Raw genomic sequence first — 18,449 nt, 5'->3', positions numbered from 1 at the left:
ATTTTATTTGTTTCCAAGTACAAAAACATTCAATATTTCTCACATACTGCATGTTTTATGTAAAATTGTTTCCAGTCAATGAAGAAATAACATTATTAAATAAATTTGAAGATCATGTTCAAGTAATTATTTTATTTTCTATGTGTAGTTGATTTGTGGTTTGTTTTTTTTTTAAAAAAGCTAGTCCAATATGCATTTTGGAAAAGTCAGGATCATTTCTTGTATGCCTGATCAGAAAAAAAATGTAGGGAATGATTGTTCTGAGGAGAAATGCATATAATCTGCCACTCCAGACATTTTGTACAGTGCTTTAATTGAGATACATTTGCCTTGTCTCTAATGTATGGAGTACAAATATCATATAGGGTACTACCTTTTTTTTTATTTGAAGTCTTTTAGGATGTGGGAAACACTGGCAAGATCAAGTCTAATTTGAGATTATGGTGAAGAATATCAAGTTGTTTAACATGCCATTTGAGAGAAGAGTTAAAAAGTGGACAACATTGCCATAGGTGGATCCACACATAGGCCAGATTAGACAATGGATATCAGATTCCCTTCTCTAAAAAGTGTTTCACCTAGTAGATTCAAGTCCACCATTACATTTTTTAAAAATATATATATTTAGTTTTTTTTTTAATTATTTATAGTTAGGGATTTATTTCTGTAGAGAAGCTTAAGACAAGCTGCTTTTTAGAAGACCTTCTGGTGTTGAAGAGTTGAAACATTTAAAACCACTAACAATAGACTGTATTTCCAAGGGGATAACCTGCAGTTGTTGGTATTCCCACGTTCTTATTCTTTTAGGTGGTAAAAGTCACAAGTTTGGTCAGTACTTTCAGAGTACTATATGCAAGTAGCAGCAATGCCCTTTTACAGAGTACACTGTAGTCACAGTGCCCAGGTTTGAACATTACAGCTTGTAGATCAGGTGTCAATTATGTTTTGCTGCATCCCGGATGGGGGTGGAACTTCCAGCATTAGTAGTTTCATTCACCCAATCAAGTGGAGAGTATTCTAACACATTTGTTTCCTGTGCCTCGTAGACAATTGCATTGTGCGGGTGAGTTATTTACCCCAAGGATAGCTACACTCAGTTTAACTATCTGTAGTATTTAAGTATTAGACCAGCTGATTCACTGGCAATGTCCAAAACATTTAATTTAAATGTTAATAATAAGTTCTAAGAAGCTCATTGGAGATAGTCATTGCCTCTTTCTCGTGTGGCACAAATTTACTTGCCGCCCACCTGTTTATATTTTGTTCCACAAGATATGGATGCTTCATTTTCTATTGAGTTACAAATAGAATGGAGCATGGTGCAACTAGCAACCATTCCCACCTCCAGCCTTCTGATGGAAGTTGATAGTTTGGCCCAATACTGATATTAACGTTAAGAAAATTGCAGATTATCAACCAAATACAACTTCTCCAGCAGCAAGGGGTGATACTTTAAATATCTACCTTTGATCAAATGCAATAATACAATTCCCAACTAAACTGCCAATATTGCAGAATGGTCATCTAATTTCCAGTGGCTAATTCATCAATTATCCATTCAGAGAGCCAGAATATATTAATAAATGTTTGAAATTTAGCAATTAAATTGATTTTGGCAAATACCACTCCAGAGCTCAAACACACATTGACCTTATTGACACCACAACAAGGCTATTGATGTGGGCCATTTAAAACTTTCAAGACCAGTAGATCATTATGAGGCAAGAGTATCAAAGGTGACATGATAAACAGAGGTTAAATGGAACTGAGGAACTAATTTATTGTGATCTAAACAACAGCACCCCCCACCTCCAAAAAAAAAAAGGCTTAATGGCCTCATTTTCCCATTTTCCAAAAGCACACTGGAAAACAAAATAATCACACTGATCTATTCAAAATTAAAAATAACCAACCTTTGTACCTACCTCACTAAAGTGCAGGTATATATACTCTCTGGATTTTTGACTCAACTCACAGCACCCAATCTGCTCTGCAAATGAGGCAATACCAATGGCGTTACTTGGATCCAACTGCTCCACCAGGAATTTGCAGCATGCTTCAACGACGCTATCTATCTGGTACATAACTGCTCCATTCATAACGTGCAGCACACATTTCTCTCCCACTGTAATACTGGCTGTGTAAGCAAATTCAATTAAGCGCTGCATTACTTTAGGGTGAACACCCTCAATTGGTATAACCTCCATTCCACATTCTTTCAAACCATTGGTAAACATAGCCTTGAAAACAGGGCTACAGGAGGCAAGAACAATCTTGTGTGCAACAAACTCCTCTTCCAGGGTATTGTGTTTTACCCTGAGGGTCACATCACAGAGTTGTTTATTTAAACGTATTTCATTCATTATTTTAAAAGCCTCCACTGTGTGGCTTTCCAGTGTGTAGCTGAAGTAGCGGCTGGCATTTTGTGATGGCATCACTTCTGCCGTACACTCTGTTGTCATCGACATTTCTCCCAAGTCACTATCTGCAGTTCATTGCTTTTCAGGAAAAGCACAAAACGGTCACACAGTGGCAGGTATACATTTCAAATCCATTCAGGTTGTGTCCATCCTTAGCTTCCATGGAGAACATTACTTTCTTGGGCATCTTTAGGAAAGAAAAAAAAATTAGTTTTAAAGAACAAGATAACGATAAGAACATCAGAAATAGGGCAAAACGCGAAAGTCTGCAGACACTGTGATTGTCATAAAACAACACACCAAAATGCTGCAGGAACTCACCCAGTCTTTTCAGCTTCTATAGGAGACAAAGATATATTGCTGATGTTTCAGGCCTGAGATCATCTTCCGACTGGGCACCCTCTAACCAGATGGCATTAATATTGACCTCTGGTTTTTGTTAATCCCCCTCTTCTTCCCCTATCGCCTTCCCCCACAAACATGATAAATTCTTACCTTGTCCCTCATCATATCCAATTAACACCTTTTGATGGTCTAGATTCCTCCCCCATTGTTTGAATTCTGAGAGTTTGAAATTTCCTGCTTCTGGCTTCAAAAGGGCTCAGGGTCGAAACGTCGAAAATATATTTTTGTCTGAATGGCTGAATTCCTCCAGCATTTCGGATTTTAAAAAAAACATTAAATAGGAACAGGAGTAGGCCATGTGTCCTGTCAAGCCTGATCCACTATTCAACAAGATGATAGCTTATCTGGCCCTGGACTCAACTCCCCCTACCCATCTTTTCCCTATAATTTTAATTCTCATCTATGCAAAAATCTGTGTCTTAAATATACAAGCCTCTACTGCTTCCTTAGGCAGCAAATTACACCACTCTCTGGGAGCAGTTCCTCCTGATCTCAGTCCTTAATCTACTTCCCTGAATCTTGAGGCTATTCCTCTAGTTCTAGTCTCACCTACCAGTGGAAACTTTCCTGCTTTTATCTTATCTATTCCTTTGGTAATTTATAGGTTTAGATTTACAAGATCCCCACTCATTCTTTTATTTAGACATACATCATGGTAAACAGGCCATTTCCAGGGATGGTATGTTTTTAAACAGTGGTAGGAAATCAGAAACCCCCGGAGAAAACCCATGCAACACGGGGAGAACGTACAAACTCCTTACAGACAGCACAGGATTTGAACACCAGTCTTGGCCCAATTGCTGGCACTGTGAAGCCATTGCACTAACCACTATGCCAACATACAAGGCCACTTAATCTTTCCTCATAGGTAAACCTTATCTCTGAAGTCAACCTGGTATACCTCTTCAACACCACTTCCAAGGGAGGGAGTCACGTGATGGAGTAGTGGCCGGACGGTGAACTCCAGCCCTCTCCAGAAAAGTCGGGAAAAACAAGAGAAAATACAAACACAGAAATACAAGTTAAAGAAAAGTGAGTATAAAGGTGGAAAGAAGATGGAGACAAAAGGAGAAAAATCAAAATCAACGGAAAGAAGAGAGGAAGAGAAGACAACGGAGGAAAAAGGTGAAGGCCTTACCTGTCCGAAGAGGCCCGCTGTGGAGAGAGGAGCCCACTACCTCAGGTCGGTAGAAAAAGAACTACAACAATGGCCCACAGAGCCGAGTAAAAGTGCGCAACCGCGCATGCGCATGAAAAAAAACACACCGACGGGAGGGGGGACCAGCTGGGGAGTCGATCTCCACAGCCGGCAACAACAGCTGCAGAACACCTGCAGCAAGAAGAGACCACAGAAGACAATGGAAACAAGAAAGAAGAGGAGGAAAGGGCACCAAAGAAACAACAGATGGCCAACCCAGAGGAAGAAGAAGAGGAAGAATACAGTGAAATAGATAAAGGGAAAGGCAAGGTAAAGGATATACTTGCTCTTGTTAGAGGATACATGGAGTCATTTAAAGAATGGCAAACACAGGAATACAATGATTTAAGAAGAATAAACAACACAGAAGAGAAAGTGAATAAAATAGATATGACCTTAACAGAAATGGGGAAAAAAATGGACAAGATGGAAGAACGGGCAATAGCAGCAGAAATGGAGGTAGAAGACTTAAAAAAGAAATTAGAGGAATCTAATAAAAAAAACTAAAGAGACACAAGAATTACTAGCTCAAAAAATAGATATAATGGAAAATTATAACAGAAGAAATAACAAAGATAGTGGGCCTTAAGGAAGATGAAGAAGGCAAGAATATGAGGGAGTTTATAAAAGAATGGATCCCTAAGACCCTAGGATGTCCAGAACTACAGCAAGAAATGGAAATAGAAAGGGCACATAGAGCATTGGCCCCTAAACCACAACAAAAACCAAGATCTATTGTAGTAAAATTCCTAAGATATACTACAAGAGAAAAGGTACTGGAGAAGACAATGGAAAAAGTAAGAGAGGGCAACAAACCACTGGAGTATAAAGGGCAAAAAATCTTCATTTATCCAGATATAAGTTTTGAACTCCTAAAGAAGAGAAAAGAGTTCAATACAGCAAAGGCGATTTTATGGAAGAAAGGATATAAATTTACACTGAAGCATCCTGCGGTATTGAAAATATTTATTCCAGGACAACAAAACAGACTGTTCTCGGATCCAGAAGAAGCACGAAAATTTGCAGAACAATTACAAAAATAGACTGAGGGATGAAGACGGGTAATGAGAGTAAAAATGATCACGATTGATATGTATGTGGGTAAAGACAAAAATAGACTGAGGGATGAAGACGGGTAATGAGGGTAAAAATGACCACGATTGATATGTATGCGGGTAAAGAGGTATAAGAGTGAATAGAGACAATGGGCATACGTGAAAGTATCTGTAATTAGAGGAAAACATAGATAGTATAGACAAGAATTAATAAGAGAAGGTAATGGAATAGAGAGAATAAGGAGGGAATTAAAAGAGTGACCTTTGTGACATATGAAAAGTGAAATCTTTTCTGGGGGGGGCTGGGTGGGGGAAAAGAGCGGTCACTGCAAAATCAGTTGACGCTTGAGAGTGGATTCGCAAATCCAAATGGAGAGGGGAGATGTGGTTGTCCGACAAGGGATAAAGGACAACTCAGGAGGGGAAGGGGAGATTGGGGATAAAGAAGATAGAAATAGGAGAATAAGGAAAATGTTGGATGTTGTAGGAATGTTGTCTGGTAAAGAGTTGAAAATAAGAAAACAAATGGAAAAGGAGGAAAGGTAATGATGGAAAAACGGAAAGAGAAGATAAACAAAATATAAAATGGCTACGCTGAACTATATGACTTTAAATATTAATGGAATACATAACCAAATTAAAAGGAAGAAACTACTAAATTTACTGAAAAAGGAAAAAATAGATATAGCATTTGTCCAAGAAACACACTTAACTGAATTGGAGCACAAGAAATTAAAGAGAGATTGGGTAGGACATGTAACAGCAGCATCGTATAATTCAAAAGCAAGAGGAGTGGCTATATTAATTAGCAAAAATGTGCCATTTAAAATAGAAGAGGAAATAATAGATCCAGCAGGGAGATATGTTATGATAAAATGTCAGATATATTCGGAGCTTTGGAATCTACTTAATATATATTCACCTAACGAAGAAGATCAAAAGTTTATGCAAGATATCTTTTTGAAGGTAGCTAATACGCAAGGGAACATACTAATAGGAGGGGATTTCAATCTGAATTTGGATCCAAATATGGATAAAACGGGGAAAAAAATTAACAGGAAGAACAAAGTAACCAAATTTATAATTAAATCAATGCAAGAAATTAAACTTGTGGACATTTTTTTTTCTTTGGCTTGGCTTCGCGGACGAAGATTTATGGAGGGGGTAAAAAAGTCCACGTCAGCTGCAGGCTCGTTTGTGGCTGACCAGTCCGATGCGGGACAGGCAGACACGATTGCAGCGGTTGCAAGGGAAAATTGGTTGGTTGGGGTTGGGTGTTGGGTTTTTCCTCCTTTGCCTTTTTTCAGTGAGGTGGGCTCTGCGGTCTTCTTCAAAGGAGGCTGCTGCCCGCCAAACTGTGAGGCGCCAAGATGCACGGTTTGAGGCGTTATCAGCCCACTGGCGGTGGTCAATGTGGCAGGCACCAAGAGATTTCTTTAGGCAGTCCTTGTACCTTTTCTTTGGTGCACCTCTGTCACGGTGGCCAGTGGAGAGCTCGCCATATAATACGATCTTGGGAAGGCGATGGTCCTCCATTCTGGAGACGTGACCCATCCAGCGCAGCTGGATCTTCAGCAGCGTGGACTCGATGCTGTCGACCTCTGCCATCTCGAGTACTTCGACGTTAGGGGTGTGAGCGCTCCAATGGATGTTGAGGATGGAGCGGAGACAACGCTGGTGGAAGCGTTCTAGGAGCCGTAGGTGGTGCCGGTAGAGGACCCATGATTCGGAGCCGAACAGGAGTGTGGGTATGACAACGGCTCTGTATACGCTTATCTTTGTGAGGTTTTTCAGTTGGTTGTTTTTCCAGACTCTTTTGTGTAGTCTTCCAAAGGCGCTATTTGCCTTGGCGAGTCTGTTGTCTATCTCATTGTCGATCCTTGCATCTGATGAAATGGTGCAGCCGAGATAGGTAAACTGGTTGACCGTTTTGAGTTTTGTGTGCCCGATGGAGATGTGGGGGGGCTGGTAGTCATGGTGGGGAGCTGGCTGATGGAGGACCTCAGTTTTCTTCAGGCTGACTTCCAGGCCAAACATTTTGGCAGTTTCCGCAAAGCAGGACGTCAAGCGCTGAAGAGCTGGCTCTGAATGGGCAACTAAAGCGGCATCATCTGCAAAGAGTAGTTCACGGACAAGTTTCTCTTGTGTCTTGGTGTGAGCTTGCAGGCGCCTTAGATTGAAGAGACTGTCATCCGTGCGGTACCGGATGTAAACAGCAATGAGCTCTCTGAACCCTTCTCCATTAACAATGGCGTGAAGCAAGGCTGTGTTCTCGCACCAACCCTCTTTTCAATCTTCTTCAGCATGATGCTGAACCAAGCCATGAAAGACCCAACAACTTGTGGACATATGGAGGAAACAAAACCCAAAAGAAAAGGAATACTCATACTACTCGACAAGACATAAAACATACTCAAGAATAGACCTATTTTTGTTATCAGCTAGTATGCAGGATAGAGTAAGAAAAACAGAATATAAAGCGAGAATGCTATCAGACCATTCACCCTTAATACTGACAGTAAAACTAGAGGACATCCCTCCAAGAATGTATAGATGGAGATTAAACCCCATGCTACTTAAAAGACAGGATTTTAGAGAATTTATTGAAAAACAATTAAAAATGTACTTTGAAGTAAATACGGAATCAGTGGAAGATAAGTTTATACTATGGGACGCAATGAAAGCATTCATTTGAGGACAAATAATAAGTTATGCAACCAAGATGAAGAAGGACTATAATCAGGAAACAGAGCAGTTGGAAAGGGAAATAATAAACATAGAAAAAAAATTAGCAATAAAGGAAGATACAACCAAAAGAAGAGAATTGGCGGATAAAAAAATAAAATATGAAACATTACAAACATATAAGGTGGAGAAGAATATAATGAAGACAAAACAGAAATATTATGAACTAGGTGAAAAAACACACAAAATCTTAGCATGGCAGCTTAAGACAGAGCAAACTAAGAAAATGGTATTGGCAACAAGGAAAAAAGACAAACAAATTACATATAATCCAAAAGAAATTAAGGAAAACTTCAGAGAATTCTATGAACAATTATACCGAACTGAAAACGAAGGGAAAGAAGGGAAAATAGATGAATTTTTGACTAAAATTGAACTACCAAAACTACAAATAGAGGAACAAAATAAATTAACAGAACCATTTGGAACAGTAGAAATACAAGAGATAATAAAAAATTTACCATCCTCTCCTGGTGTCTTATTATTTGGTAAATTTTTTATTATCTCTTGTATTTCTACTGTTCCAAATGGTTCTGTTAATTTATTTTGTTCCTCTATTTGTAGTTTTGGTAGTTCAATTTTAGTCAAAAATTCATCTATTTTCCCTTCTTTCCCTTCGTTTTCAGTTCGGTATAATTGTTCATAGAATTCTCTGAAGTTTTCCTTAATTTCTTTTGGATTATATGTAATTTGTTTGTCTGTTTTCCTTGTTGCCAATACCATTTTCTTAGTTTGCTCTGTCTTAAGCTGCCATGCTAAGATTTTGTGTGTTTTTTCACCTAGTTCATAATATTTCTGTTTTGTCTTCATTATATTCTTCTCCACCTTATATGTTTGTAATGTTTCATATTTTATTTTTTTATCTGCCAATTCTCTTCTTTTGGTTGTATCTTCCTTTATTGCTAATTTTTTTTCTATGTTTATTATTTCCCTTTCCAACTGCTCTGTTTCCTGATTATAGTCCTTCTTCATCTTGGTTGCATAACTTATTATTTGTCCTCTAATGAATGCTTTCATTGCGTCCCATAGTATAAACTTATCTTCCACTGATTCCGTATTTACTTCAAAGTACATTTTTAATTGTTTTTCAATAAATTCTCTAAAATCCTGTCTTTTAAGTAGCATGGGGTTTAATCTCCATCTATACATTCTTGGAGGGATGTCCTCTAGTTTTACTGTCAGTATTAAGGGTGAATGGTCTGATAGCATTCTCGCTTTATATTCTGTTTTTCTTACTCTATCCTGCATACTAGCTGATAACAAAAATAGGTCTATTCTTGAGTATGTTTTATGTCTTGTCAAGTAGTATGAGTATTCCTTTTCTTTTGGGTTTTGTTTCCTCCATATGTCCACAAGTTTAATTTCTTGCATTGATTTAATTATAAATTTGGTTACTTTATTCTTCCTGTTAATTTTTTTCCCTGTTTTATCCATATTTGGATCCAAATTCAGATTGAAATCCCCTCCTATTAGTATGTTCCCTTGCATATTAGCTACCTTCAAAAAGATATCTTGCATAAACTTTTGATCTTCTTCGTTAGGTGAATATATATTAAGTAGATTCCAAAGCTCCGAATATATCTGACATTTTATCATAACATATCTCCCTGCTGGATCTATTATTTCCTCTTCTATTTTAAATGGCACATTTTTGCTAATTAATATAGCCACTCCTCTTGCTTTTGAATTATACGATGCTGCTGTTACATGTCCTACCCAATCTCTCTTTAATTTCTTGTGCTCCAATTCAGTTAAGTGTGTTTCTTGGACAAATGCTATATCTATTTTTTCCTTTTTCAGTAAATTTAGTAGTTTCTTCCTTTTAATTTGGTTATGTATTCCATTAATATTTAAAGTCATATAGTTCAGCGTAGCCATTTTATATTTTGTTTATCTTCTCTTTCCGTTTTTCCATCATTACCTTTCCTCCTTTTCCATTTGTTTTCAACTCTTTACCAGACAACATTCCTACAACATCCAAAATTTTCCTTATTCTCCTATTTCTATCTTCTTTATCCCCAATCTCCCCTTCCCCTCCTGAATTGTCCTTTATCCCTTGTCGGACAACCACATCTCCCCTCTCCATTTGGATTTGCGAATCCACTCGCAAGCGTCAACTGATTTTGCAGTGACCGCTCTTTTCCCCCACCCAGCCCCCCCCAGAAAAGATTTCACTTTTCATATGTCACAAAGGTCACTCTTTTAATTCCCTCCTTATTCTCTCTATTCCATTACCTTCCCTTATTAATTCTTGTCTATACTATCTATGTTTTCCTCTAATTACAGATACTTTCACGTATGCCCATTGTCTCTATTCTCCCTTATACCTCTTTACCCGCATACATATCAATCGTGGTCATTTTTACCCTCATTACCCGTCTTCATCCCTCAGTCTATTTTTGTCTTTACCCACATACATATCAATCGTGATCATTTTTACTCTCATTACCCGTCTTCATCCCTCAGTCTATTTTTGTAATTGTTCTGCAAATTTTCGTGCTTCTTCTGGATCCGAGAACAGTCTGTTTTGTTGTCCTGGAATAAATATTTTCAATACCGCAGGATGCTTCAGTGTAAATTTATATCCTTTCTTCCATAAAATCGCTTTTGCTGTATTGAACTCTTTTCTCTTCTTTAGGAGTTCAAAGCTTATATCTGGATAAATGAAGATTTTTTGCCCTTTATACTCCAGTGGTTTGTGGCCCTCTCTTACTTTTTCCATTGTCTTCTCCAGTACCTTTTCTCTTGTAGTATATCTTAGGAATTTTACTACAATAGATCTTGGTTTTTGTTGTGGTTGTGGTTTAGGGGCCAATGCTCTATGTGCCCTTTCTATTTCCATTTCTTGCTGTAGTTCTGGACATCCTAGGGTCTTAGGGATCCATTCTTTTATAAACTCCCTCATATTCTTGCCTTCTTCATCTTCCTTAAGGCCCACTATCTTTATGTTATTTCTTCTGTTATAATTTTCCAATATATCTATTTTTTGGGCTAGTAATTCTTGTGTCTCTTTAGTTTTTTTATTAGATTCCTCCAATTTCTTTTTTAAGTCTTCTACCTCCATTTCTGCTGCTACTGCCCGCTCTTCCATCTTGTCCATTTTTTTTCCCCATTTCTGTTAAGGTCATATCCATTTTATTTATTTTCTTTTCTGTGTTGTTTATTCTTCTTCTTAAATCATTGAATTCCTGTGTTTGCCATTCTTTAAATTACTCCATGTATCCTCTAACAAGAGCAAGTATATCCTTTACCTTGCCTTTCCCTTTATCTATTTCACTGTATTCTTCCTCTTCTTCTTTCTCTGGGTTGGCCATCTGTTGTTTCTTTGATGCACTTTCCTCCTCTTCTTTCTTGTTTCCATTGTCTTCTGTGGTCTCTTCTTGCTGCAGGTGTTCTGCAGCTGTCGTTGCCGGCTGTGGAGATCGACTCCCCAGCTGGTCCCCCCTCCCGTCGGTGTGTTTTTTTTCATGCGCGGTTGCGCACTTTTACTCGGCTCTGTGAGCCATTGAAGTAGTTCTTTTTCCACCGACCTGAGGTAGTGGGCTCCTCTCTCCACAGCGGGCCTCACGGACAGGTAAGGCCTTCACCTTTTTCCTCCGTTGTCTTCTCTTCCTCTCTTCTTTCCGTTGATTTTGATTTTTCTCCTTTTGTCTCCATCTTCTTTCCACCTTTATACTCACTTTTCTGTAACTTTTATTTCTGTGCCTTTGTATTTTTTCTTGTTTTTCCCGACTTTTCTGGAGAGGGCTGGAGTTCACCTTCCGTCCATTACTCCATCACGTGACTCCTCGTAATCAACCAGATTGATGAGACACAAAACTTACCAGATTCATGTAAAACAGCAATAATTACAGTGATACTAAAACAAGGGAAAGATCCACTCTCACCAGCATCATATAGACCAATATCTCTGCTAAACACAGATTATAAGATAATAGCTAAACTATTAGCAAACAGATTAGCAGAACAGGTACCGAAAATGGTAAATTTAGACCAAACTGGATTTATCAAAAAAAAGACGCACAACAGACAATATTTGTAAATTTATTAACTTAATTCATGCAGTAGAAGGAAATAAAGCACCTGCAGTAGCAGTTGCTTTAGATGCAGAGAAGGCCTTCGACAGAGTAGAATGGAATTACTTGTTCAAAGTATTGCAAAAATTCAGTTTACCGGAGAAGTATATTAATTGGATTAAAGCATTATATAAGGGACTGTTAGCGAAAGTGACAGTAAATGGACATGTATCAAAGCAATTTAACTTAAGCAGGTCAACGCAGCAGGGATGCCCACTATCACCATTATTGTTTGCGCTAGCTATAGAACCACTAGCAGAATCGGTAAGAATAGATAATAATATAAAAGGAATAAAAATAAAAGACAGGGAATATAAAATCAGTCTATTTGCGGATGATGTGATAGTGTACTTAACAGAACCAGAACTATCAATAAAAGAACTATATAAGAAATTGAAGGAATATGGAGAAGTGTCAGGATACAAGATAAACGTAAATAAAAGTGAAGCAATGCCTATGAATAACGCGGATTTCTCAAAATTTAAGGAGGAATCCCCATTCAGATGGCAAATGCAGGCAATAAGATACCTAGGTGTACAAATAAACAAAAATCTAGGCCAATTATATAAACTCAATTACAATCCACTAATGAAAAAATTACAGGACGATTTAGAGCATTGGAAAGAGCTACCACTAACACTGATAGGAAGGATAAACTGCATTAAAATGAACATTTTTCCAAGGATACTATACTTATTTCAGGCATTGCCAATACAACTGACAGAAAAATTCTTCAAAGAGTTAAAGAAAATAATAAGGAGATTTTTATGGAGAGGGGGGAAACCGAGGATAGCACTAGATAAATTAACAGAATGGTATAAACAAGGAGGCTTACAATTGCCAAACTTCAAAAATTATTATAGAGCCGCACAATTAAGGTACCTATCAGATTTTTATCAAACAAGGGAAAAACCAGACTGGACGAGACTAGAATTAGATAAAATAGGGGAAAAGATACCTGAACACATATTATATAAATGGGATGAAAAATTGGTACAACATAGAACTTCTCCAGTATTACACCATCTCCTCAATATATGGAAGAAGATTCATGTAGAAAGAAATAAAACAAATTATCAAATACCAAAACTAATATTTTTTTTTTTAATTATTTTATTTTTTTTAAATTTTTTTATTTTTCACACCATAAATCACATTAGTCATGATATACACTATTTCTTTTCACACATATACAGTGACTTTTTCTCCCCCCCCCTTTCCTCCCAAACCACCCCCCCACCCCCCCCTCTCATCCATTTTAGGTATACAATCTAGGTTGCATTAAGCCAGTCAGACAATGTTGTCATTCAACAAAATTACACCAGAAATTCTACTGAGTCCATTCTTTTCTTTCCTTCTCCTTCCATCAACTTAGGTAATGTTTGTCCCCGGTAGGTTTTCGCTATTGTATTTAATGTAAGGCTCCTATACTTGTTCGAATATTTCAATATTATTTCTTAACCAATATGTTATTTTTTCTAATGGAATACATTTATTCATTTAAATTTGGTAGTTTCTTCCTTTTAATTTGGTTATGTATTCCATTAATATTTAAAGACATATAGTTCAGCGTAGCCCTTTTATATTTTGTTTATCTTCTCTTTCCGTTTTTCCATCATTACCTTTCCTCCTTTTCCATTTCTGTTTTCTTATTTTCAACTCTTTATAAGACAACATTCCTACCACATCTAACATTTTCCTTATTCTCCTATTTCTATCTTATTTATCCCCAATCTCCCCTTCACCTCCTGAGTTGTCCTTTATCCCTTGTCGGACAACCACATCTCCCCTCTCCATTTGGATTTGCGAATCCACTCGCAAGCGTCAACTGATTTTGCAGTGACCGCTATTTCCCCCCACCCCGCCTCCCCCAGAAAAGATTTCACTTTTCATATGTCACAAAGGTCCCTCTTTTAATTCCCTCCTTATTCTCTCTATTCCATTACCTTCCCTTATTAATTCTTGTCTATACTATCTATATTTTCCTCTAAGTACAGATACATTCATGTATGCTCATTGTCTCTATTCACTCTTATTACCAAAACTAATATTGACGCAAAATAAGCTACTCCCTTTTACAATAGACAACCTTTCCTTTAGAAAATGGGAAAAAAAAGGGATTAAAAGAATAGAAAATTGTTTTTCAGGAAGTAGATTCTTATCCTTTGAACAAATGAGAGACAAGTACAATATAAATATAACTGGAGATACAGCGCTGGCATATTACCAACTGAGATCCTACTTGAAAGATAAATTAGGAAGCAATTTGAGTTTACCAGAGGGAAGTAACCTTGAATATGTGATTACAGATACAATGTTAATCAAAAGATTTATAACAAATATGTATATTAAACTGCAAGAAAAGGAGAATGAGGAAACAAATGGTAAAACTAAACAAAAATGGGAACAAGATTTAAATATAAAGATAAAAAAGGAAACATGGGAGAAATTATGTTCTGGAACGATGAGAAATACAATAAATACGAGGCTGCGTATGATACAATATAATTGGTTACACAGACTATACATTACACCGCAAAAGTTAAATAAATGGGACCCAACAGTATCTGATAGATGTTTTCGATGTAAAAAAGAAAGGGGAACAACAATTCATGCAATCTGGACATGTGAGAGAGTAGAAAAATTTTGGGATGATCTCAATCAGATATTAAATAAAATAACAGAAAACAATATACCAAAGAATCCAAAGATCTTTCTCCTAAGTAACATAAAAAATAAAGAATTTGGAATTGACTTGGAAGATGCACAAAAAAGATTTGTTAAGATAGCCCTAGCCGTAGCAAAAAAATGTATTATGTCAACCTGGAAATTGGAAGATAATTTGAAAATACAACAATGGTATATAGAAATGAATAAATGTATTCCATTAGAAAAAATAACATATAGTTTAAGAAATAATATTGAAATATTCGAACAAGTATGGGAGCCTTACATTAAATACAATAGCGAAAACCTACCGGGGACAAACATTACCTAAGTTGATGGAAGGAGAAGGAAAGAAAAGAATGGACTCTGTAGAATTTCTGGTGTATTTTTGTTGAATGACAACATTGTCTGACTGAATTAATGCAACCTAGATTGTATACCTAAAATGGATGAGAGGGGGTGGGGTGGGGGGGTGGCTTGGGAGGAGGGAGGGGGGGGGGGGAGAAAAAGTCACTGTAAATGTGGGAAAAAGAAAAAGTGTATATCATGGCTATTGCGATTTATGGTGTGAAAAATAAAAAATTTAAAAAAATAAAAAAAAAACCACTTCCAAGGCAGACAGACATTTCAAATCCATTCAGGTTGTGCCAATCCTGGGCTTCCATGGAGACTATCTTCTAAAGATGCCCAAAATGAAATGATCAAAGTACTGTACTAATAAAGTACTCTAGTACCCTATACAGTTGCAGCAGAAACTCCCTGTTTTTGAATTCAATTCTATGGCAATGAGGGCCAACATTCCATTGGTTCTCTTGATTACCTGTTCTACCTGCAAATCAATCTTTTGTGATTCATGCACAGGCAACCACACCCCACCCCAGTCTCTCTGCACAACAGCCTGCTGCAGTCCTCACCACTTAAATAATAATCCTATTTCTATTTTTTTCTTCCAAAGTGTCCTCTACATGATTTTCCACTCACCATCATCACCAAACCAAGATTATATTGCATTTGGTTGTCTCCTCCAGATCATTTATGTATGTTTATGTATTGTGGGCCCAGCACCGATCCCTCATAGCACGCCATTCACCACTGATCACCAAAGAAGCACCCATATATCCCAATTTATTTTCCAAAAGTCTCCTCTTTCATCTGGATTAACCCTTTGCTCCATCCTCAAGTGTGCAACTTGAATCTTTCTTTCTTGAGAAGATAATTATCCCTTAGATCCACTTGTATTTTTAACTCCAATGATTTTCCTTGTTATTTCAGGACTCATTGTTTGACCAGGCAAGAGCTATCTGACAGCTCCTGCAAATTTTTAAACATTATCTTTTAATGTCAAAATGTTTTGCTACTATGAAAATCTGCCTCCCTCAGGAAAAAAAAAATTCAAAGCTTGGGAATAGGACCTACAGCTTTTAATTCCTGAAGAAACTTGGAATGTAATGTTCAAATTGGTTATTTATTTATTTATGGCTGCCACTCTCCCCATATGGCTCACATGTTCAAAGTCAAACTCTCTCATTTTTATGTGGATGTATCTCCTTGTTGTGATAAATGCAACAATGGAGATGCTTCATTAATTCATTTTTTTTTTGACATGCCAGAGTCTTGAGAAATATTGGATCAAAGTATTTCAAACTTTCTCCACACTTTTTAAATTTTAAACCAAATCCCTGAACTAGTTTATTTGGTATTGTTGGAGGGAGTGAGATAACATAAACAACATCTAAGCTACATGTATTAGCTTTTATTTCTCTTATAGCTAGGCAGGTGGTGTTGCTCAGATGGAAAGACATTACCCACCTAATCATGCTCAATGGCTACGTGACATCATGTCATGTTTAAACTGGAGACGATTAGATGCTCAATTTTCGATTTGGATGTAAATTTTCAAACATTGTGGGGACCTTTTTTGAATTATTTTTATAATCCTTGATTTGTTATGAAGGTAGAAATGTTAACTAATGAGGTAATTTATCACTGATAAGAATTCTGTCTTTCTTTTTTGGCCAAACAGCTTCTTTCTTGGTAGTGGGTTTAAATTTTCCTTTTTGAATAATATCAATATAATATAATCTGTTTGATTAAAATGTGAAGTACCTTGGACGAAATTATATGATTTAAGTGTAATGTATCCTTTTGAATTTTAACAGACATCCTTATGTACTCTGAAATTTCACAACCAAAAATACAATGTTAACAAAAATATTGAAAAAGAAAAGGTTTGTATATTACTTTTATGTCCTTAGAATTTTAGGCTGTAGAATTGCCTCCCTCCTGGCTCTTTTTCTTTGAAAAAAATCCCATTCATTATACATCACAACATGCCTTCTTCACTATAAACCTGCCCGGCAACCTTGAGCAATCTATGGACTTAGACTCCCCAAGATCCCTCGGTTCCTTTATACTGCTAAAATTCCAGCCATTAAACTTGATCTTCCTTCCAAAGTGCATCTTTTCACACTTTTCCAGATTTAACAATGTTAGATTTAGACATAGATGTAACAGACCCTTCCAGCTGAGGAGCCCATGCCACCTAAATTCCTGTATGTTTTAAAGGGTGGGAGGAAACCAGGGTGCCTGGTGGAAATCCATGCAGACATGGGGAGAACATACAAACTCCTTATAGACAGCACCAGATTCAAACCCAGGTCGCTGGGGCTGTAATTGCGTTGTGCTAACTGCTAACTTCACGTACCACTTCTCTGAGTAACTCATTATCCTAACTATATCCCGTTGCCACCAGGGTCAACCTTTTACACTGTCTATAGCTCCTCCAACCTCTGTCACCTGCAATCTTACAGATCCTCTCCTCCTCTACTTTGTCAAGTCATTTATGAAAATAACAAAGAGCAGGGGTCCCAGAATAGATCTCTGCGGAACACCACCTGTCACCAACCTCTACGCAGAAGCTGCTGCCGCCGCCGCCGCCACCACTACTACCGTCTGTAAGCTCATTTTGGATCCAAGCAGCCCAGGTTTCCACAGATCCCAAGCCTTGACTTTCTGGATGAGCCTCTGTTGGGGAACCTTGTCAAACACCTTACAAAATTCACCATCCTACTTTCATCAATTTCTTTTGTTACCTCCTCGAAAAACTCAATTGGAGTTGTGAGGCACAACCAGCCCCTCACAAAGCCAAGATGATTATCCCTGATGAGACTATGCTTCTCCAAATGCTCTTCTATCCTGTCCTCAAGAATCCTCTCCAATAGTTTGACCAATACTGATGCAAGACTTCCTGGTTTGTAATTCCCAGGATTTTCCCCATTACCTTACTTGAACAAGAGAACTCTATCTGCCATTCTCCAATCCTCTGGTACCACGTCTATGATCAGGGAGGATGCACAGATCGTCAACTCCCCCAACAATCTTCCCATAGCTGCCTGGGAAGGCCAGTGACTTATCTATTTTAATAATTTTCAGAAGCTTCAACACTAATATTGACTGAAACCTCCTAAGGGCAAAAAGGTTAGATGGGGCACAACCAGGAAAGATTCCTGACACAGTATGCAGACAGGCTGACTAGGGGAGAGGTTATGCAGGATCTAGTACTGGGCAATAAACCTGATCATGTGACTGACCTCTCAGTGGGTGACCACTTCAGAGATGGTGACCACAACTTCCTGACCTTTAGAATGGCCATGGACAAGGATAGGAGCAGATGAAATTTTGATCACAAATGGAAATCTGAATGAACCACAACTTTGGATGAGACACGATCAGAAAAAAACTTGCTTGTTCATTAACTATTCAGCAACTGTGGGATAAGGAAACTAAAACATGTTTAGTTGGCAAGAGTAATAAATTGCTATTAGACAACTGATAATCTCAGTTTCATCGATCAATATTTATAAAGTCATGTGCAATTTAATAA

General features: G+C 37.5%; 1 protein-coding gene across 3 annotated transcripts in view; it reads right to left on the bottom strand.

Annotated features, from left to right (window-relative positions):
- keap1b (kelch-like ECH-associated protein 1b) overlaps positions 1-18,449 on the bottom strand; it is a 49,248-nt gene that overhangs the window by 13,663 nt on the left and 17,136 nt on the right. For 2 of the 3 annotated variants that reach the window (XM_069938031.1, XM_069938032.1), the window contains exon 2: positions 1,926-2,607. In XM_069938031.1, the coding sequence (XP_069794132.1) occupies positions 1,926-2,468 (543 nt within the window). In that variant the 5' untranslated portion in view covers positions 2,469-2,607. Of the gene's footprint in view, positions 1-1,925; positions 2,608-18,156; positions 18,240-18,449 lie in introns of those variants that run through there. The other variant, XM_069938033.1, reaches the window with a different exon arrangement.

Source organism: Narcine bancroftii, chromosome 5, assembly GCF_036971445.1.
Source record: "Narcine bancroftii isolate sNarBan1 chromosome 5, sNarBan1.hap1, whole genome shotgun sequence".
NCBI classification, from domain to species: domain Eukaryota; kingdom Metazoa; phylum Chordata; class Chondrichthyes; order Torpediniformes; family Narcinidae; genus Narcine; species Narcine bancroftii.
This window is presented reverse-complemented; position numbering and strand designations above follow the sequence as displayed.